The sequence below is a fragment of the Fundulus heteroclitus genome, chromosome 17 (genome assembly GCF_011125445.2).
Source record: "Fundulus heteroclitus isolate FHET01 chromosome 17, MU-UCD_Fhet_4.1, whole genome shotgun sequence".
NCBI lineage: Eukaryota > Metazoa > Chordata > Actinopteri > Cyprinodontiformes > Fundulidae > Fundulus > Fundulus heteroclitus.
Window position 1 is genome coordinate 7,003,393 of NC_046377.1, and position 23,557 is coordinate 7,026,949.

Below are 23,557 nucleotides of genomic sequence, written 5' to 3' on the forward strand. Positions count from 1 at the left end.
TTTGGCACATCCATGCAATGATGTCTTCCAAGCATTTACTCAGCGCTTGAATGGGTTCGTAGTCATCTGGTCACATGGTGATGAAGAGCTGTGAGTCATCTGCATAGTTATGGTAACGGATGTTGTTGTTTTTTATGATCTGAGCAAGAGGGAGCATGTAGATATTAAATAGGAAGGGACCCAAGATGGCCCCTAGCATGTGATTATTGTCGCCTCTGATATGAAGTTACCTGTTCACACAAAAAGTTACTGTCCATCAAGTAGGATTTAAACCAGTCTAGTGCTGTATCAGGCTATGCCAAAACAAGGAGAAGCAATGGAGCCAACAACCCCCATTGGCAGTGTGAAAAGAAAGAGGTCAAGAAACCTTAACCCTGTAGATCTTGTTAAAACTACGTGTCCGTTCCTACTCCATTTTACCACGGCCCGTCTTCCCCATCCGGTTCCCGGTTTTATCCCGATGTGCCTTCCACAAATTTGCAAGTTGCTGTTTCATCGTACAAACCCAAAACATGTCCTTTTAACCCCTCCAGGACTCCTGAGGGGGTTGGGCTAACCTCCCTCTGGAGACATCCAGTCTCCAGCAGATATGCGTTTCCTGACAGTTCGTCCGTTAGTTGTAAATGATGGCCTTACCCTGTTCCTGGGAGTTCACTAAGATAACATTAAAAACCAATGGGAAAGTTTTAAAAACCGTTAACTATTCTACACTCCCTCATATATAATCTCCCGTGGTGTCCTGCACCTGGTACCATTACTGAAGCCTGAATGCAGCCATTGTTTCTGTAAAGAACTCCCCATCCTAGGTTACAGTGTTAAAGGTTAAATCTGCATAACTTTAAAATACACTATTATCATATAAATGATTATATATTTTCATAACAATCTTCAACAACGCCGAGCTGTCACTTTACTGTGAGGCATTGCAGGACATTGGAAGTAAATGACAATCTGCTGGCTCTTGCATTAACTGAGTCAATGTCGTAATTGCTTGCTTTCTGATAGTTGTGTGGTACTGCTGGCAGATGGCACAACATATGTCTGCTGATCGCACACAGTGCAAAATTATTTTCATAATCAATAAAGACTAAGTAAACACCATAAGGATAAAAAAATTGAAGATTAATATATGTATATTTTTTGTGTTTTCTTTTTGTGGTCAAAATATGTTAATAGACCCCGTTAAAATGTTATGATCTGAGAACCCAACATTTTCATAATTCTTTTAAAGTTGTTTCATTAGATGCTTGAGAATGTGTTGGATTGACCGCCATTTACGAAACATAGGATAGTGCAGCAACCACACTCCGCCACCTGTTGCTGTGCACTGCCACCCAGCTGCCTAAAACAAGCCGTTTCACACCTTTCACAAAGCCTATTGTAGAAATGAGACCCGTTTGTTTATGCATTTTATATTTTTTATTGAAAATACACTCTTATACAAGAACAGCAAATATGAATTCAAGACTTGTGCATTTTTTAATTTAAAACATTAGCATTCAGGTAACTTGAACCAAAACACAGAAAGCACAGCACAAAAATATATATATATGTATGTATATAAAACAGCCACAAACTACAACAATCAAACTATCAAGCATATTTACAAAAACAAAAACTTGTACCGTATTTGTCGGACTGTAAGGGGCACTTAAATTCTTTAAATCTACTCAAAAACTGATGGGGCGCCTTATAATCTGGTGCGCCTTATATATGAATAAAGTTGTGCTTACTGACCAATTTTGTGTGGTACAAGGCAATCAAAAGTCTGTTTAAATGTGTAAGTACAACTCGGGTGTAGTTCACTCCGTGGAGGTCTGCGCGTACTCAAGGCAGACTCAAGGCAGACTCCGCTCATACAGGTCACACTATAAACTTCTCGGAGGCAAGAAGTCTTGACATCAAACTGTTTTATATGTGACACTGAGCTTGATACACTGAGCTGCTCCAAGCAGGAAGTCACAAGGACGCGCGGCATCACAGTATCTCTCTGTTCTCACTGACAGGTGTGCGGTGGGAGCCTGCTGGAAAAGAAATGGCTCTAGGATGCTCAGCTAGCTAATCACACATTTTACCATCTGTTTCGTTGCTTCGTCCCACTGGCAGGAAGTGTGGGAATTGTTGGAATTTGCCACAAGAAATGTAGGCAACAGAACGCTCGACTATGAAGGGTAAAACGTCCGGAGAGTCAGCGCAGAGTCCACCAAGCTCACAGTATGCGCACAGTACGCCCGAGTATGTGGGAGCCTTTAGGGATCGCACGCCAGGAGTACATGCTAGCAACAATAAACCTAGTAAGTTAAGTCAATATAAAAGTTTATTTTGCCTTTTTTTTAGAAACAGGGCACTGTAGTCCTACTACTCTGTCCTCCCGACAGAGACGGATAGCTCTCCCTCTCAGGAGAGAGCTGCGTACGTGAAGAGGCGGAGCGATATTACACACTTGGGGAAAATATTTAGTGCGCCTTATAATCCTGTGCGCCTTATGGTCCGAAAGATACGGTAATAATAATTAAAATATTGATAAGAGAACACAAATTAATTCAACAGAGAACTTTTTCATTTTTTGTAACATCATTATACTGCACAAAGCGTGTTGTGGTTCAGTCTAGAGCACCGTTTCAAGTTCAGTTTAAAAGTAAGTTGGCCTTCTCGTTGTTTCCACATTTTAGAGGATCTGGCATCAGGACCCTCCCCCTGACTGACCGATGACTTTGCACCTCAGATATCTCAGTGTCTGCAGCACAACAGAGAGGAAACAAGAGTTACGTTTCAGGTAAATTTTGACGTTATCAAACTGTACCCGCTGCACATTAAACAAATAAGGTCTTCGTGATACCTGTTGGTTTTTCAGAGAGACAGACGCCTCTTCTTTTTTCTTTCCTCCTACGGAAGACTAAAATAGAACAGGGGACAGGAGAGACAAGGAAGCGGGTGAGGGATAAAAGAAGCACTAGCTGTTCTAAATTGACGCAATTATAACGTACTAATTTAGATAGGAATTTACTAAGGAAACATGCAAATAATGCAAAGCTGCTGGCGAGGGGAGCGGCGGTATACACCAACAACAACAACACCTTTAAATTCTGGGACACCAACATGCACACAGTTTTCATAGAAGCATTGTGAGTGCAGAGAAAAGGTCTGTGGGTTTACAATGTTGGGATTGGAACTGAGCCTAAACTAGCTCAAGTGCTCCCATTAATACATGTCAGCACAACAAAATAAAGTTAAGTATTGTCTTTGATGTAATTTTGCTCACTTACCCATTAGCAGTAACCAGAGCACCAGAGTGATGACAACGATGCAAGAGATGCAAGCAGCAGCTGGTATAATAATCCCCGTCGAAGCATACGAAGCCGGGGAAGACAATTTTGACACTGCAAAGTGAAATTGGACTTTAGATGACATGGATTTTTTTATTAATTTATTTTTTTAGTTGTTTGGCTTTTTTATTGTGCAGAAACGTGCTGCAGGCAGGAAAATAGTCCGGGTTTGGTTTGAGGAAAACGAAAGCCGAGGAATGAATGTAAGTTTATGTTGTCACTTCTAACTTTGCCACCCGACCACAGTAGAGGTAAGCACAATTGAAACACATTAATTTACATGTAGGATGATTTTGTGAGTTAACATCCTAAAACAGAATCAGGAAATTGAATTAGGAGTAACACCAATCTTGTAGTGCATTGAACGTGGCTGCAGTCACCAGGGTTTATGCAAAGTTGGGAAAAGTATGGAATTTGGTGGATTTTCATATGTTCTACCTACCTAACAATCCACTTATCCATTTACCGATCCGTATGTCCTTCTTTCCTCTGCTTTTTTGCAAATCCTATATTTACAGCCTGCGCACTGTCAAACCTTTTGCCACGCATGTAATGAACTGTGATGATCCTGAGGTTATTTTTAATGGGCTGCTTTTTGGTCTTTCTGAGAAGTAAAGAAAGAAACCACGGAAACAGGTGCAGCTTCAACGAGAATTCGCCCAGATTAATATATAGTTTTTGCAAACAAAGAGAACCACTGGGAGTTAAGCTTACAAAGGTGGCAAATGTTACACAGTGACATAATCAAACCATGTTTTTTATGTTTTGAACTTTGGTTTTGAAATAATGAGAGTGAACTCAGGATCAGGTGGTGATAAGGGCGCACTTGCACACTTGCAGCAATGATGCCAAGAAATTCCTGCACGCTTTTGACCCCAGTCCAAATCTCTAAGCTAATCCGAATCTTGAAAGAAGACGCTACAAGTGCACTTTCTGTTCTTCATACGCACAAACTAACGCAGACTATGAAGACAAGATGTTTACCCCTCGTAGTTCCGTCTGTGCCTTGATGCAAGGCACATCTTGCTTTTATTTACCAAACCGACTCCAGAAAGGGATTAGGAAGGCGCGTGCATTAACAAATACTCTGCAGAAAGTTCAACATCAGTAAACACGATGGCAGTTGCAGGCCTGAAGAATAAGCACTGGGAACAATTTACATGTCAAGATGGCGCGTTGCCTCGGCTGCACATCAAGAGAAAACGAGAAAAGCCACCCGTATATGAAGATGGATGAGTTCTTTGATAGTTTGAGACAAGTGGTAACAAAAGCCATACTTACTGCACAGCTTGGTACAGCGAACCACTGTGGCAGCGTACTTCACGTCAATCCTCTTCACCTGCACAAACACAAAAAGGGGGATTCAACACCGTTGTCTGAATGAACACGCAGGAGAGAGCTGTCTGCCTTTAAGAAACCTTCAAAAACATGAACATACCTGTTGACAAAAATTGCACTGTCTGCCCTTTAGATCCAATTCAATAGGTTTGTGTTTCTCCTGAGGACGGAAATATGACAAAAAAAAAAACTTTACAATCAAATCCTGCAGCTGATTTCAAAGTTGGCACCGTTGCGGTTTCTCATTCCATCTTTAATTACCACTGCCGATGTTCTTTAAAGACATTGTTATCTGATAATATTTTATTGTTTTGAGAGTCAGATTTCACAAACGGAACAGCTTCCTGCGGCCATAGAGCGTGATGTATATTTTACTTGGCTGACACGTTGACAGGAGCATATCATAACACCATCTTGCAGTTGTAATTACGTTTATGGAGTTGTTGTGAATGGACACGCTTAAGAGACAATGCGTTGCCTCCTAGCAACAAAGGAAATTTGGAGCAAAACAAAAACAAATTAACTGCATGAATGACGTGCGTGCAGGTGCATTTTTTTAATAAAACACATGCAAAGGACAAAAGGTCATTAAAAGCGTGCTACATTTTCAGCTGGATATGATAAAGGTATTAATCCCCCTTAGATTGATTAAAGTCTGGAAATACCCCCAGACTGTCCCCGAGTACAGTAGTTTTAAACACCACAAGGTTTTTTGTGCATGATGCATGATACCTACAACTTCCAAAAATGTCATGTCAGTCATCTGGCCCACAGGTGATTCTGCAGACGTCACCCACGGACCCACGGAAAATCTTGCTGTAACTTGCGACAGAATCTGCAATTCTTCCTGTCCGTGGCGCTTCGATACAATCACATCCCAGACTGGGGGAGAAAAGAAGTTGGGATGCATTTAGCGGTGCAACACATCTTGTTGCAGAAGTTATAAAATATAAGGTGGACAGTTTGCTGTCGATGGACAATCAAGTTTAGTCTCATTAGCACTACGATATAAACCATAGACGCACCTTTGATCCCATCAGCAAACGGGCATCGGATCCAGGATTGTGACCCTGCAGTGAACTGATAGATCGGAAATGTAGTTAGAAACAGCCTGATGCCTCTTTTTTTTATATAGTTAACAGCATGCAGTAAAAGTCCTTAAATATTTATGCGACTCGTGGAAAACTTCTGAACTTGGGCATCTTAACCACTTTAAAAAACTAACAACGCTTCTGCTTTGTGTTTCCACCTAAGTCTTGCAGCGTAACAGGTGTGCCTGCGTGTGTCCTTTAATATGGCATTCTTAAAGTATCCTAGTAATTTGGAATGACATCAAATATTTGGAGTAATTTCTTTATAAATGTTGAGAAGAATTTGAGTTATGCGAGTTTGTTATTTTACAATGCGTTCCAAGATAGTCTATTGTTCCTCTTCTATCTGGTAAGATTCACAGAGAAACTGAAAAACTTCCCTAGAGAGATTTTAGTTAAATGCCAAGTACTCTAAAGCTCTCTTCTAAGAAGCCCATCTGCTTTCATTCAAAGTGGAATTCCTTCAAGGATACAACAGGGCTAATTGGCTTGGATGAAAGTTGTAAAATAGGCTCTGGTTAGTTGAAGGCTTCACCTTGTACTTCAGCTTCACAATCCATATTGCTGCTAGTGATAATTGCATGCATCCCCTCACTCTCTAATAAATTCCCGATACACCCAAACTCACCACACAGCAAACCCTGATGGAAGCAATTTTACTGTTTCCTGGTAAGAACTGTAATGGCTTAATAATTCCCATCCCTTACATTTGTTTTGTTCAAAGGTCCCAAGTCCGTCCAAGAGAAGAGCCAAAGCCAATGCGGCAATTAGCAGCAACCAAGGATAGATTTATCGTACATTTATTCAATTTTACAATTCTAACATGTTAATTAGAGACCCTAACATAACAAGTTAATTTTTTTATTGGATGAGACAAGCTAATTTTCAGTGGGATGTCAAGCTAAGCTAACTTATTGTAAATCGACTATAACTCATACTTTGTTCAGGCTAAACAAGACAATGAAACTCTGATTTTCAGCATCTTTGTTTAATAAGTTGGACCATTAGTATCCAAGCTTTCAAAATATTTTCTTGAGGCTACATTTGCTTGGCTTGGTTAGTAACTAAGCTTGGCTTTCAGCACCCACACTAAACGGGGTAAGCCCAAACAAATACAAACATTTTTGTTAAACTATTGAAATGGTTAGAGATCACATTTGAATTTAAACGTATTTGTTTAGGCTAAAATTGGTTGGCTTCATCAGTGTCCATGCCTGACTTTTAATGTTTTGTTTGGGCCGAACTTGGATGGAACTTGTTGACAGGAAAAAGTCCAATTTCAAACATACTCTTCTGGCCAAACTGAAAATGAGTTCTGCCTCAATGTAAATAGCCATAAAAACGATCTTCGTGGACATTCAGGGTTAGGAGGGAATGTTTTCCAACAATGACATCATCTATTCATGTTGTGTAAAACCCCGAAGAGATCAAAGGGATGTAGTCATCCTTACCTTCATGCACAGTTGAGGCTGGGGATCCACCTTGGCAAACATGATCTGAAAAACATTGTTAAACCCAAAGCTCATTTTTCTTAAGTTCCATCTATTACGGTTATTTTCTCAGCTTCATCGGCTATTTTTAGAACAAACACAGAGTTCCCCTCTCAAATGACAAGCCTCGGGCCCTAAGCCAGTGAGAATGTGTCACCGGCTATGTTTGATTTAATACGATGTTTACAACGGTTGTGGGTTAGATGTGAACCTTAGAATAAACCCATCACTTTATAAATGCCCAATAAACTACAAGCTAAGTTACGTAAGCTGTTTTAGTTGACGTCATTTGAAACCCATTTAGCTTGAGATATCCAGAAGGCTTGCCAAGAAGGAAACTGTTGACAGCTCAGTGTGCACATTGACAACATAAACCATTTTTTTACATTAGTGAACCAGTTTCCTTCAACACTGCCAGTATGTATTTACATTCTTGCCCCTTACTGTTAATCCTCTGAGACTAAAGCTGTCACAACAGTGATTTTTGAGGAGCTGTGATCATTCTGGAAGAATCTGAAGACGCAGCTGTCATGTTTCAGTTAATCCTTCTCCTTTGGTGGTACACGCACCGGAGCATAAAAAGTAAGTCTTACCTTTTCTCTGCTGATATTCTGTAATGAGTCGGGCAGATCCACACAGTCGCCACCCTCTTTTTTCTCGCATAAACCAGCCACAGCTGTGACGGGGCAAGCTGGTTCCCATATTAAAGCCTCCTCCAGTGGATCAAAGGTGATCCCGAACCACAATTCTTCTAGACCTGCGGGGAGAATAGGTCAGAACCCTCTGTTGGCACGATAAGCTCTCACATTCAGTACTGCACAACGAGATATCAGTAGCAGCATCATTTTTTTGACTCACGGTCTTTGAATGGGCAGACCTGGACTCTTGGGGCATCCATTACAGCTGACCAACCCTGCAAGGAATTACAGAATAAGTATCAAAGGTCAGTGCTCTTTCAACGAAGAGATTACTCACAGATGCAAAGCTTGGAGTGCTGGTAAGGAAGTTACCTCAATACAGAGGCAAGGTAAAGGTCTGGAATAAGGAAGGACAGCAGTCTTAGAGGGTTGTTCCTTTTTTAACTGAAAAAGAAAAACATATTTAGTCTTTTTTTTTTTTCCACAATAAAGGGGATCGTATTCAGCCCTGTTACAGTGATTTTTATCCTCCGGGCCCATATTTCATACAGCATTGTTACAACAGTGTGGTGATGGTAGCGTTGACCTTTTGTGTTTTTGGGGGGTTTTTTGTATTTAGGTGAGTCAGAGCAAGAGCATGTTAATTGTTTGAGTGTTGAGTCACTTCAAAGAAAAGGTTCAGGTTATACCGGACTGTCTCAAATAAAACCAGGTAGCCACTGTTTAAAAAGGTTTAAATTTAGATGTGGTAAGGTGGGGAGGACTTGCCCTACGCTAAAAGGTGTGTGACCAAACACTACATAGGAGATTAATCTACAAGCTAAACCAGAGCACGTGAACCCCATCTAACAGTGTATCATTAACACTTCAGTGCTAACTTCTAGTGGCGAGCTTATTGTCTGGATTCCTCAGATTCAACAGTTCGCTTAATAAAAGTCACTGTTTCTAACCAGAGTGTGGGCTCCCGTGCCAGTGCAGATGAAATCCTTGTGGCAGAGACGGAGATGGTAGTCGTGATCTTGAAGCATGTCCGACACGTTGACTGTCAGCTCCTTCTTTACTGGGTTTTCAATATAAGACAGCGTACCGGCTGAAAGAGACGGAAACAAAGAACAATTAGAAACTGAAGCTAGCAATGAGAAAAGTAGGTGTAGGGTTGGATTCTTGCACTCTTTGTGGCAAACTTTGGTCAAAGTCAGTCATGCCAGAAAGGCATTAAAATATTAATTTTTGTTTTCACAAATAGAATGAAGGTTTCATTCATCTTAACCTAGGTTTTATAAAATATCATTGCAGTGATCAAAACCCCAGTTCACGTAGCAGGTCTCAGCATTTTAGGATTTTAAGCAAGAGATGATTTAACACATTCTCAATTCCCTAACAAGCAGTTTAGGGCCACCAAATCCCTCCAAATCAAATACCAACTACAAAGTCCTATAATGCACAGTGACAAAACATGTAATGACATAGTACAAAATGTACTTGAGCCGCAACTGACAAGCTTTTTTTTTAAATGAAATTAGTCATGTGCCGGGGGTGTGTGTAAACACAGCCCCCGCGACTGTTCTGCCATGGGAAATGATTCCTACTGCCTAGATAAAAAATGCCTCTGGAAAACAAAATAACAGAGTCCGTTTTTATCACAAAAGATGGAGCAAACCAAGCGACTGTGCTCTGCCAAACGGCATGGGAAGGTGTCCTTTAAAATCGGCAGGACGACCTTGTCCTGCTATGCAACTGTAATAAGCCAGACTAACCAAATTACATTTATTCACAACGCGCATATGAAAAACAGCAGGTGTACCCAAAGTGCTGTACAACACTAAAATTGATTTTGGGTTTTTTTAAAACAGATAAAACCCAGACAGAACAGATATTAAAACTGTCACAAAATAGAAGAGAGACCATTGAATGAGTCAACTCATACTGGGGCAAATGGTATAGGAAAAAAATGCGTTTACAAATCATCCAAAATGTAGTCACAACCTTGTGCATGTAATGTCTAGTTAAGAAAACATTGCTCATCTGATAGAAATGCTAAGATAAAGTAATGGTTGTAAAATCAGAGATGAGTCATGTTGTGTCGTAATTCCCTCTAGACACATAAACCTAATCACTTTTTTCATCCCTTTGGATTTCCTTTACAGTATTCGCCCCAACATTCAGATCTGTCACTTATATGGCCGAGTACAGCTACTTCATCGCTCTTTCTTTGATATATTTATCATCTCTTTCTGCTCTGCTTTGTTTTTAGAGGTTTTCCTCAACACCTGGCCCTATGTCTCCCGTAGCTCCTCAGATCTTCAGTCTCTGTCATACTTCTTTATTCATATATTGTCCTTCGCTGGTTTGCCATCACTCAAAGCGATGTTTTTGTTCTTTGCCGTGGGAATGTCCTGCTAATCCTAGCCGAGTTCTAACTTGCATGCTCTGTTTAGTGTTTTGGATTTTCAAAGTCCTTGCCCTTCCACAGTATCTTCTTTCTTGTCTTGTTCACTAAAGAACGTCCGTTTTCTCCTGGCCTTGGAAGTCTACATTTCAGTGTTCCACCTCTGTCACCACCTGTTGACTCTGACTGTGAAACACGAGCAGTATTTGTTGAAAGAAAGACTTGCCTCTATAATCCTGCTGTATAGGAACAATCAAGCAGGATAGTTCTGTTTTTTTTTCCTTCATAGAATTGCTTTATCAACGCACCTTATGTCTGTTTTGTTCGTACAAATTTCCCACACAACAGCGTCCGAGAGTATGACATGTTCTCCAAAACATTGCCACAAATGATGTTTGAAAATGTGGGCAAACAACATTAACTACATCCTGCAAAAAAGGTGGATTGCTCCTTCCCGATAAGGAGTAAGTATTTTTAAAGTATCTTGGGGTCCTGCTCGCAAGTGATGGTCTGGTGGAGCAGATGGATTGGGGGGCCTCAACCACAGTAATCTAGGCCGTGCCTTAGTCTGTTATCGTCAAGAAAGAGCATAAGTCAAAGCTCTTGATTTACTAGTCCGTCTATGTTCGGATCCTCAACTATGGCAGTAACAAATGGGTTACGACCAAAAGAAGATGACCCTGCAGGGTAGTCGGCTGGACTCGGCATTAGAAATATGGTCAGAAGTTCAGTCAACAGGGGAGTTCAAGTAGAACCATTACTCATCTGCATACAAAGAAGTCAGTTAAAGTGGTTTGGGTATCTGATCAGTATGTCTTATTTTTTTAGGCCTTCTAGGATCATTGAAGTGGGTGAAGATCCCGGGCAGAACAAGAACTCTCCTGGAGGGACTCTATACATCCCGTCTGGCTTGGGGAACACCTTGTAATCCCCCAGAATAAGTTGAAGAGTACTATTTTGGGAGAGAGATGTTTCCTTTTTATAACCTTTTGCACCAACAACCAGGTTTCTGATAAGTGTTTAGATGGTGAGTTGACAGACAGAACCTGCAAACTTAAAATGTTCTGTTTGATTGACTCAAAGAAAAACAGTTGTTAATTAATCGTAAATATGTACTTACTGATACATTCCGGGACATTTTTTCTCAAGTCTTTGTTGATGCATCCTGTGGAATACAATAAAACCGTCAAAGTGTGGAAAAGGAGGTGCAGCATACAAAGTAAGTCATGCATTCTAGTGTTGTATGGTTATCCTAACAGGGCAAATTTACATTGCTAACTATTCAAAACCAAGAGTGTGAAGTCTCCAGCACACTTTGTTCACCCCTTGACCAAAAACGCCTACATAAAAGGTAGCGAAAAAGGCCCTAAAGCTGCATTACTCAGTAGTAATGCAGCTTGTAGGTACTTGGTAGGTCATGGCTAATTTATATTTGTCCTTATTAGAGTTACCACATATGATTCCTACTCCCCCATGGTTGCAAATTCAGCAAGTCTCAGTATGATGGTTCCTTCCTCCATTTATGACTGAAAGACTTAGGAAACTCACTGAATGGTGTTTACTGAAATGTAATCTGCAGTTCCAGTCGGATGCCTGCAAACATGTGTATGTTGCCATGGTTATGATAACAAAGAGCTGTTGTTTTGTTTTTCTCTTACCAGGCGCATGGTACATGCTAGACCAAGATATGCCGCAGTAGCTTGGGACAGTTTTCACTGTTACTTGCAGTTGCTGGTTTGGAGAAACTTCAGTGCAATCGTTTTCAATTTTTACCTACAGACAGAAGATGGCATTAAAAGAAAAGAACAAGTAAACTCCGGTTATGGAACGAAAGTCACAGTTCATAGCAAGTTAATTTAATACTAAAGGCTAAAGGCATATTTGATTGTGACACTTCTATGCAAAACATATGAACGTTCTGGAGTTGAATTATGAACAGGTTATGAGCCCTCCATAAATATTGTCACCCCTGGTAAAGAAGTGCAAAAAGCCTTAAATTGATCTTACATTATTAAATTTGCTGAAGATAAACTTTCCGACAGCGTCATACATCCTTCACCATACTTAACAGCAGGGCTTTTCCACACATTCAGCCTGTGTCTCACCCCAGATCACCGTTTCTGCAGCCAAACGTTTCATTTTAGTTTTATCTGAATAAAGCACACAAAATTTAAATTGAAATAATGGTAGGAGAGGAATTGTTAGATGTTCCAGTCAGTTTGTGGATAACGATTGTTTTACTTTTCACATTAAATGAATACCTACATTAAATGTAGGATTTATTAAGGTTTCTCTGTGACATTATGCTAGCGCCACAAGATATTGATTTATTCTCAGGCTTTTTGCACATCTGCAAGTGCCAATAAGCATGGAGGATGCTGTACATTATTTGACAAATGCTCTAGAGAACAGCATACATTTCGGTTGACATTACCGGCAGTCCAGACATTAATCGCCTCGATGCTTTGTTGAAGTGTATGGTTTGGCAGTTTGTCATCATCCCAGCACTGTTGGTGCAAATGGAAACACCGTGGACGGAGTCTTCATCCAAAACAAGGAAGAGGAAAGCAACTTTAGAGGAAATTATTTCATTATCAAACAACAACTGCTAACTAGTCCATTTTAAAAGCTGTTAAGACTTGGCAAGAGTCTAGGTGCCTTAAAAGAGAAACTGAGTTTGTGATAAGTAATCAGATAACTGGACTACAGACTCAGGCCAGTCTGGGGGATTTCCCCTTCCGAAACAGGGAAGCACTTTACAGAATAACTACACACAAACAAGGATACAATGCATCTGTTGGTATGCGCCCTTTTCCAAAGTAATCCGACCAGATTATTTACCCTATCTGCATCACCAGGAACAACAAAGTCAATTTTGGGCTGTTTCAATGGCAAAGGTTATAAAGCGCAACAGGTTTCATAGGGGAGATTTCCTTCACTGCGCCTCATCCTTGTGTGTATAATGTAACTAATCTCCATGTTCACTTCATTGAACCTGAAAAATTACTCTTTAAACTTCCTCTTCCGGTTATATAAGCACTGACAAGGTCTGTGCTGGGTGCAAAGTACATAATGCTGTCTAAACTGTATGTTAAGCACAGTGTTACATAGGTGCTCAGCGTTATTTTAGAAGTCCATTATCACGGGTGAGAAAAGCAATTCCAGCACAGCTCTTTCTGTGTTTAAAATGAACAAAAGTTAAAAACATGACATTGCGGTTGCGTTAGCATTCATCAGGATCAGATTACATGTATTCATTTTAATGTGGCTTCCTACTAATATTAGTATACCACCTGTAAAACATGATTCACCAGTTAGCTATAACTTTATGACCCATGATAAACGGAGAATTACTGATTTTTTTTTTTTTTTTTTTTGAAGAAAAATACTCTTGCATCATGGGATTCCCGTTGGTGTTACTTGAAGACTCAACGTCTTCAAGGCCCAAAAGAACAATTTGACTAGCCACATCTGGGCCTGATTAAAAGCAGACCGGCAGAATCAAGAAATCCCTTAACAAGAGCTTGTCTGACAACATAAAAAACGCAACAACAACAAAAAACAATACACCATGCCCTGATATTAAGTAATTCAAGAACAGATGTGGAGCAAAATCGCTGACTTCAGTCTGTTTAGAAAGGGTTTTAAAAAGCTATTTCTGAGGCTTTGGGGCTCCAGTGAAAGCATTTTTTAAGAGTGGTGACCCTTCCTGTTATTATTACTCCATAAGCTCATCAACAGCTCATCCAGCAGGTCACAAAAGAACCCATAGCATTAGTGCTAAAGGCCTCAAAACTGCTATTTACTCAGATTATCTTTGCCTTGTGTTAAAATCTGTTAGCCCTCACCCTCCTAGGTGTCTTCTGAAAATACTTTAGCAAGATGATGGCAATCCATTACCAAAGATACTTCCCTAAAACTTTAATTGATAAACAGCTATTGGGTGCAGAGGAATCCATAAATTGAGCTTTTATTGATATTTATAATATCCATTCTTGTCATACCAGAGTAATGAATTTACAAGGTTACTTAAAAAAAAAAGGGAACTTGATATCTGAGGAGTATATCTGATAGATTTAAGTCTCATAACTAAGTGGGCCTTTTTGCGTACAGATACCGTTAGTAGCTAAATTGTTTTTCTTTGGAGCTTTAGGTTCTTTGCTAACATGTTATAACATGTCACTGGAGTGTGGCAGGGATAATGACTTGAGGGTGGATTCAGACTTAGCCCTGGGAGTTCAGTAAAACCTGTCTGGTTTTCATGTTTACTGGTGTTTTCCTGAGATCCAGTTACAATGTGTTTTCTCCCGGCAGATTAAAGCTGTAATGAAACCGATGTATGGTCACGCCACAACAGGACATTTATATTGCCTCCTAGCTTTGGTTAAATGTCAGCAGGAACTGATCCCCAAGATAGAACAAAGAAAGTACCGTAGATGTGTTTTATGGCTTCATACCAGGAATTGGGTTTATTTAGCATTTCCTGTTTTGTTTTTTTTATTACTCATCTTTCAATTTTGACCTACATACTAGTCCACACACAACAACGAGACATCATTTGAGAAGGGAGCCAGAGACAAAAAAATTAAATGATTAAGTAAAAGTGCCTTGCGGGAATATTTCAAATATTATGCATCATAATCACAACATTACATGTATTATATTAGGATTTAATACACCAGACCCAAAATATAGTAGCACATATTTTAGAAGTGGAAGAAATTCATTTCTTGCCTCTTTTTTCCAAACAGAAAAATCTGAAAAGATAGGTGCGCATTTGTATTCAGCCCCCTCTCAAACCACCTTTTGAACCAATCTCAGCTGTGTAGCTTTTGGGGGGTCGTCTGTGTAATGGAAATCATTTGTGAAGATAAATTTACAAATCTTGTCACAGACTGCATTTAGGTCTGGACTTTCATGTGGCCATTCCAAAAATGATGGGCTGGTGCCCGCCTCCAGCAGTCATTGGGCAAGAGGCAGGGTACACCATGGTACAATAATAAAGACCACAAATAGTTTGGCACTTAAAGGGGCTGAAAACAAATCCACACAATTTTCAGATCTTTTTTATTTCCACTTAAAATTAATGGACACGAATCCTAAAGGTTTGAAATCATCTCCCACTACCACCACCTACCCATAAGGTCCACAACCGTCTGGATTCTCAGGTGGAGAGTGCACTTTTGCTTCTCCTCACACCTCATGACCGTGGAGATGCTCACGTTGTGGAACACGGTGTTGCTGGTGAGACCCGTGGGAGCGTCCTGACACACGGGAGCAAACCAAACTGTTGAAAACAGACACAAGCACACTAGGTGTCACAGGTTGTGGAAGAAAAATCGGCAAATATTTTAGTTACGTCTCCAGGGAAACCATGGTACTGTCGCACTTCCAGGAAAGAGACACACAAATGGTTTTGGACTCAGGAAGAGTTGGCAAGTAAGAAAGAATTTCCTGCAGCCCTGTGTTGTGTTTCTGTTTTCTGTATTGTTGCTATGCTGGTCATCCAAGTCATGGTCAATCCAAAAAAAAAAAAAGGTTAAAAAAAATGAAACAACTGGACTTGTATTCTGAAGCTGAAGACGTTTCGCTTCCCTTAAAGGAAGCTTTCTCAGTTCAAAATGTCTGGAGTAGCGTGGAGCTCCAAGCTCTATAGACCTGCTGGAAAGGCCTTGTTAAAGTAGGCGTTCCCGTTCTGTTCTGCTGCAGGTCTTTTAGATTTGACAAAAGCCCAGTTAGGGTATCCACAGGCATGGAGAGCATCTTTGACGTGTTCCTGTTCCTTGTTCTTCCCTTCTGTCCTAGTGGGGAAATGTTCGGTTCGGTAGTGTAAGGTTCTAATGACAGAAAGTTTGTGTTCTGGTGGGTGGTGAGAATCAAAAAGAAGATATCGGTCTGTGTGAGCAGGTTTCCTGTAGACTTCAACGTTGAGGCTTCCATCTCTTTCCATGCTTTCTGGACTGCTTGGTGAATTTAGAAAGCTTCCTAGATGGGAAGAGATATGTCTTCAGCTTCAGAATAGAAGTCCAGTTGTTTTATTTTCTTCTTCTCCTTTTTTTTTGGGATTGTATGGTTGCTGAACACTTTGACAGGATATGCAGAAAAGGTACACCTTCTGTTCATAAAAGTCTAGTCTGCTTGAAAAGGCTTTAAGAGTTTCTATAATAATTAGATTAAAAGTAGAGTTACGTCATTGTCTTTAGAGAGTTTTGTGTTCATTTCAAGCTACAGTGAAACAAAAAGTAATTATAGAAGACAGAGATTTATGGCAGAAACTTTAAGAATGCATGTACATGCATTGTTAATACTTACATTCTGGACGGCTCTTGCAGCTTAGTCCCTGCAGGAAGAGAAAAAAAGGGAGGGGTTCAGGTGAAACACGTTGCCAGTAATATTCTGAGTAATAGTGCTATTATTTTTCACCTGAAATGTAACAAAGGAAACAAACGTGGCTGCCTGAAAGCGGTTTACTACATTTATAGTCCTCCATCTACATTTATAGTCCTCTATAATGAGTACATGGGCACAGCCATTGTCTAACCTAAGCTGGAAGTTGTCTTTACATATTTCTGTTATTAAATCTTTAGTGTTTCTCATTGTGACTCAGTCAGACTTTCTGCTTTTGCATAAAACTGCTACGACCTGCTTTGCTGAGCTCATACAGGGAAGAAAATCTCCCTTATTCAGGAAATTAGCCAAGAGGAAAAAGTAAAAATTTGAGACATCTATGCTTCTGTTCTTACACCAACTTTGAACTGGTGCATTTATTGTGATCTTTTTCAGATGGCGTAATAGACCTTCATGAAAAGTGCCTCAGGGTTTTGCTAACGTTACAGAAACTCAGATTCCTGCAGTTCTTGACACTTCTTTTGCTTTGTTTTATGTGGCAGGCTTTACATTTTTAAGAGGGTGGTGTGATGAATAGGTTTTTTTTAGCTAAAAGTCTTTTGAAACAGTCCTTCTGGAATGCAGACTGGATTTGTCACACTGCAAGATAAGCTGCTGCTAAGTCAATGCTTAATGGTCAACCTATGTAGTAAAATTTTCGAGCTCCCTCCTGGATTTTTCAAGCCCAGAACTCTTTTTGCCAAAATCTCTTGGTTTAAACCACATTCTCTGATCTCCAGAATGACCTATCCGCCCTCCAACGCCCTGCTGCCGGTCAAAACCTCTCCAACACACAACTCTCATCCTGGATTTTGGTAAAGTTCTCCTGGCTCTATTTTCATCTTCAAGACCAGTGAGAGTCACCCACCTGTGTGCTGCAGAAGATTCTCAGTCATCCAGGTCATGATCATCCCAAAAAAAGTTAAAAAACAAGTTTGAAGACGTTTCGCTTCCCATCCAGAAAGCTTTCTCAATTCAAATGTCTGGAGTAGTGTGGAGTTCCAAGCTTAATATTATTGCCCAATAAGGCCTCGTTATGGCTTAGATAACATGCAAATTAAACCGAAACTGGTCCACCCCTTAGCAATGGGAGTCGTTAGGGTCATCGTTGGCCTGGCTTACAGGGGAGATGTTGTGATCACCTGCATGGAGGTGAGGATTGACGTGAAATTTGGAAGGAATCAAACCTATTGCTGTGTTGTCAGTTTTTCAAAGTTGAAACCTGCGTCCTCCTCCTCTGTTTAAAGTAGTTTTTTCTCAAGAGAGCCTTTTGGAGGAGCTTTTAGAGGGTTAGATCCCCTGAAGAAGACGCCAAATAATTCTCATGCTCAGAGCGATAATCAAGCCTCCTGTGTCTACCTTCTTCTCTCCCATGAGATATTACACTTACCTCGTTCTTCTCTCGTTCCTCCCAGTGCCCCTCCCAGACCTTCTCCCAGATACCAGTTCTGTGTCGTGTCACCTCAATCAAGAACTTACCTCCTAATAACCTAATAAATATTTACATATATCTAAATCATTTCAACTTAAAAAATCTAAGGTCAATTAAAAGAATACTTGTAAGTAAACATAATTCCTTAAAGCTCTACCCTCTTTCCGAGTGGTTTGCGCCAAGAGCTTTCAGCAGCACCGCCCTTCTGCTGCCACACCCTGCCAGGGAGCCAGACCAGGAAGAGGTAAATGCTTTAAACTAAACAAGTGTTTTGGTAATTCTAGAAATGCTTGGTCTGTAACTTAATCAACAATCTCATTTCCTGAAGTAATGGCGCCTATCTCCATTACAGTGACTTCTCTGGAGAACATGACGTATCCAACAGAACCCGTAGGATTTGTAGTTCCAGGCAATCATCAGAAATATTAATCTTTTTTTTTATTATCTTCCCCATATAAGACTCCCCCCATAGTCTTGGGGGACAACCTTGGCTTCGGGTCCAAAATCCCCACTGGTCTGGTTCTCACATTGAGTCTTGGAGCACCAATTGTATGGCTAGCTGTCTACTTTCTGTTCAGATTCAGATCCCCACAAGCCTGTTTCTCCCCTTGACCTCTCCACTGTTCCATCGGAATATCATGACCTCTGAGTCTTCAGCAAGAACCCAGCCTTACCTCTTCCTCTGCATCATCTCTACTTTTGCATCAATGACCCTTCCTCACATCCGGGCAGCTTTACAACCTCTCTCGCCCCAAACGGGAGGCTATGGTGGAAAGCATTCAATGCAGGTATAATCTACGCCTCTTCCTCTCCGGCAGGGGGAGGATTTTCCTTTATACAGAAAAAGGATAAGACTCACTGACATTGCATTGACTACCAGGCTCCAAATCAGATGCCTATAAAGAATAGATATTCCCTTCCATTAATCTTCACAGCTTTTAACCACCAGGCTTTTAAGCCTGTCCATCAAGCCAACATCTTTTCCAAACTTGACATTCGCAATCCTATCACCTGGTCCACATCCTTACAGATATGGAACAGCCTTAAATTATGCTCAGTGCACAAATCAGGCCTCCTTTGTCTACCTTATTCTCAGAATCAGATTCAGAAATACTCTAATAATCTCAGAAGGAAATTATTGTTTCAGTATAACCGCCATCACGTACATCACAAACATTTCAGGGGGAGACGATTTACTGAGGCCATGCTGCCAAGGACACCGCCTCTCTATCGTGAGCTAATACACGTACTTTGTTCTTCTGTCGTTCCCAGTGCACCTCCAGACCTTCTCCTAGATTCCAGTTCCCTGTCCCTTCATTCAGGAACTTACCTCTGGTCTTCCTCCGAGGGATCTCCTTGCTGTCTCCCTGTTCGCTCCTCGATGGATAGTGCTGCCAGATCATCTCCATTTGTTCCTGCCTAACTGTCCGCCTTCTGTACGACCTGGGCCTAAGACTTCTACTTTAATGTTACTGTGAACTTTTATTTAAAAAATGTTTATGTGGACTTACCTCTTAGGCTAAAATGGTGGTTATTGCAGTTAAATTTTCCTGTTGGTTCAAATGGTAAATGCTTTCATCACCATACCCTTGCATTTGGGGGGTGAAAAGTCCTCCATCTCACAAGACAGTTCTGTGGGAAAGCCACCAGATGTTGCTGGTTCACTCTGTTTCAATGGGCCACTTCCCATCGTCCTAACCTCTGCAGAATGAGCCTCCCTTAAAACTCCCACCTCTCATCTGTATTTCTTGGAACCACCCTCTTTGGTAGCACTTTATAAAATGTGTCTGGGGGGGGGGGGTTGTGCTTTTACATCAGGGTTAGTTGTAGAGAAATGGTGTGAGAAATCATACAACATTCCATCTAAAATAGTATTTTCCAAACCTGATCCTCGAAGCACACATCCCTGCATGTTTAAGATGTGCCCCTGTCTGAATACTGACAGTGTCATAAAGGTATAATTCACATTAAAACCACAAGGGTACCGATGAAGATACCTTCGCCGATGAGCCATGGAAGGATCATCTGGATGACAGGCTTCAAACACAACCCTGTCATACAGAACAGTTCCCAGGTATATAAACTAGTTTACATTTTCAACATTCTTTCTAGAGATGCCCACAGGTAGGATGACTCAGGCGGTTTTCCCAAAACTCAATACCTATTTCCTTAGTTATGAAACATTTAGCTTTAAAAAGAACGACTCATACCACTTCATGAATTATCCTGTGATCAGGATGATTGCTACAGAGAAGGGACAAGATAACAGAATCATCAGCAAACTTTAAAATGTGATGTGCACAGGTTGGCTGTTGCAATCATTGGTTTATAAAATCAATTAAAGCAACGAAAGACTGCTGCCCTGGGGAGAACCAGCAGAGGAGAAGAGGACGGAGACAACCTGGAAAAAAAGAGTTGCCACAAGGTTGGTAAAGAAAAGCCTTGCGGGAAATGGGTATAAAAAGCCCCAAGTTGCAAAGTTTTAAAAAGGCAAAGGGCCAAAATGAGCAGCAACCAGACACGACAGTTCCCCTGGTGGGTATGAATTTTGACAGGGTTGGTATAAAAGTTCAAGTAAAAAGCAACTCCATGTCTTACCTGAAAGATTGGTTACAAAACTGCAAAGAAACACTGATGTGGGAAAAATGGCCAGCATGGCCGTAACGGACGCAGGGTACAGGTGAGACATGTCTCCCCCACTTTTTGAATCTGTGCCCTTTGTCCACCCACCTCCCCACACACACACACACACACACACACACACACGCACACACACGCTTTTTCAGCAGCTATGACTGTTTAATCTGGTATTTACATGTTGTAATGTGTTTTTTCCGAGCCGTCTTTAAACGCACAATTAGCAAACTCTGCTAAACAATGATGCGGTAGATCATTCCAGTATATTAAGCTCGTTAACAAGAATATGTTTGTTACCTTTGTGTTACATCCCTTGCTAGTTAATTCATGGCAAAACACACAGCCATATTTAATTTCTGTGTAGAACTTGTGCTCATTGTGGCTTTCCACATTTTTAAAAACATCTTTATTGCCACGATAGAAAGAGAAGAAGCAGAGGATGATGATGCTGGGTCTTCACAGGTAAGGTGAGATTGCTTTCTGAGTAAATATATTTATCTGCAAGGAGAAACCAAGCAGTTATCAGGAGAGGGTTTTCACAGATATTTCAGAATAACTCTCATTCATACTCTAAAACAGTAGTTTTAGAGTCTGTATTGCAGTAGTTAGCCCAGAGAGAAGGCCATGTGTCAAGGCAGAGACCAGGCATCAGCACTGACAGTCAGGAAGAGACTGCAGGCAGTGACACAGCAAGGGATGGATCTTTGACTTATTTGTTAAATATTTATTTTCAGATCGTATTTGAAATCTGCATTATTTGCGTTCTTGAAGAAAGCAGGAATACGTCATGCCGTTTTTCTTGATCTTGATTAATTTTGCACATCTGTTATATTTGACAACAATGTGGATTTTCGTATTGTGTCGCGTTCAATGTTCATGTCAATAAATTTAATTATGTGGCTTATTACTGTTATCTTGTCACTCCCATTCCATTTTGTTTTATACATTTGTGCCATGTTCAATTGCTAATGGAATGAATATAATTTCATTACAATTTCCTGCAGGCAAATAATTACAATAATTTGCTTACAGGAATGTTTTTGTTTTTACCAAATATCTCAAGTTCTGTGTTTCCATTTGGCACCTGATCATCTGGCTACTTGCCCTGTAGATGTCAGAGGGTCATAGCGTCAACTCAACCAGATTCTGGCAGCTAAAACTTTAGAATGTGTTAGTACAGTGCTGTACTGCGTCTGTTGGTGATTATGTGGTTTCTTAGCCACAAAGGACAGGTGCGATTGAAACCAAGAAGAAAATAAATCACTCAATAGAAAACATATGTCCCCCTTGTTTCTGGGATTATGGATACGCCCATGCCTGTCAGGTATGAACTGATGCATGGTCAATGAAAAACATCCCATATAAAACAGCTCCTTCCCTACCCAGAAATGACGGGCACAAAGAAAGTCAAAACTGGTGGGCAAGACTGAGATCCAGTGGAAAACAGCTCGTTTTCAAACTTGAGAGAGTCGCGTTGGAAAATATCAAAGCTACAACATTACAAAGCGACGAAGAGCGAAATATGGGTCCATTCTAGATGTAAGAAAATTTAGACATGAAAACTATAAATACAAAACCTTGAAAGGACACAGCACCTCATTCAACTGTCGGTTTATATGAGGTAATTCAGACAACTTGGGTGGCATTATGATGTCAAGCCAAGTCTGAATGGAGATCTGTAATGTTCTCATGGTTCACAGAGTTGTCTTTGCCATTGTTAGGAACAGCTTATCACTAATATAGGTATCTGAGCTTAAAATGTAAATGGTGCAGAAACTTGCAAAAGATAAAACTCTCTAAATCTGACATGCACAGCACAAGCAAAAAAGACAAAGAGCATGAATAACACGAGGGAAGGTAATTGAAAAGAAGTAAACATCTGTACAGATCAGCTGCTCCTTTTCCTCCTCATATGCAATGACAATACGTCAGCTCCCTAAACACCTGAGGATGTTTTATAGAATGTGACCTTATAAGAATGTCTTTCTGACTCACCGAGTGACTCACAGTATGAGGAAAACTACGATCTTGCCCTTGCTTCCTTATTATTACTACTTCAAAGAGCATTAAAAGGACATCCCCATCCACCTCAACAGCCCTTCCACATAGACTCTACAGAAAGATTTACTGAAAGTAAAGCAAATATCCCCGTAAACCAAAGCAGCAGTATCTGTCTGGGGCCAAACTAACCACAGAAGGAAGAGAAACTCCACAAGTATAAGTTTTACTGTAAATCCTTTTTTTTCTAACTGAAATTAAGAACAGACAGAGGCTTGTTTGCAGCAGCAGTCTGTGCAAACAGTCACAGCTAGTTAACAGGTGACAGTATGAGTGCAGTTGAGGATAAAGCTTTACCTGAGAACACCTGGTCTGACATCTCTCAATCCTCTCCAGTTGGGTGTTTTCTGCTGCCACTCCAATCAAGCAGTGGTAGGACATCAGTAAGGCAAGCCAGGGGATCATGTTTTAGATAACTCTACCGCTGCTGCTCCTTTAAATCCGCTTTTCTGTACCGCACTGAGATCTACTGCCGGGCGAGGTGTTCACTGCAAGTCTGATAGGCAGCAGGATGTGGATGACATCTGTATCTGGAGCATGAGCCCATGAAAGGACAGATGAGGAGGCGGAGCTAAGGTTTCTCCAAAGGGTGGGGTGTAGGGGTTTGGCTGAGAATAACATCATAAATATGTTTAGAAGCACTCTTACAAAGTGCAGCCCCCTCCGTGCTAAAATTACAAATGTTGATCATCTTGTAAAGTTACACTTTGGTAATGGTTTTACAAGGAAATACAAAATCTTCTTAGTACATCAGCAGCAAATCATCTTGGG

General features: G+C 40.6%; 1 protein-coding gene across 1 annotated transcript; it reads right to left on the minus strand.

The window, feature by feature from the left end:
- Positions 1-2,336: 2,336 nt before the first annotated feature.
- Positions 2,337-23,303, minus strand: il17rel (interleukin 17 receptor E-like). Its single transcript, XM_012873534.3, has 18 exons — positions 23,084-23,303; positions 16,585-16,612; positions 15,410-15,559; positions 12,707-12,813; positions 11,931-12,045; positions 11,393-11,437; positions 8,834-8,973; positions 8,256-8,327; positions 8,104-8,158; positions 7,839-8,002; positions 7,207-7,251; positions 5,690-5,744; positions 5,401-5,546; positions 4,765-4,824; positions 4,608-4,665; positions 3,267-3,380; positions 2,840-2,896; positions 2,337-2,737 (listed from the first exon to the last, which is right to left on the minus strand). The coding sequence occupies exons 1-18, from the start codon at positions 23,189-23,191 to the stop codon at positions 2,628-2,630; spliced, it is 1,629 nt and encodes a 542-aa protein (XP_012728988.2). The 5' UTR covers positions 23,192-23,303; the 3' UTR covers positions 2,337-2,627.
- Between the last annotated feature and the right edge of the window lie 254 nt (positions 23,304-23,557).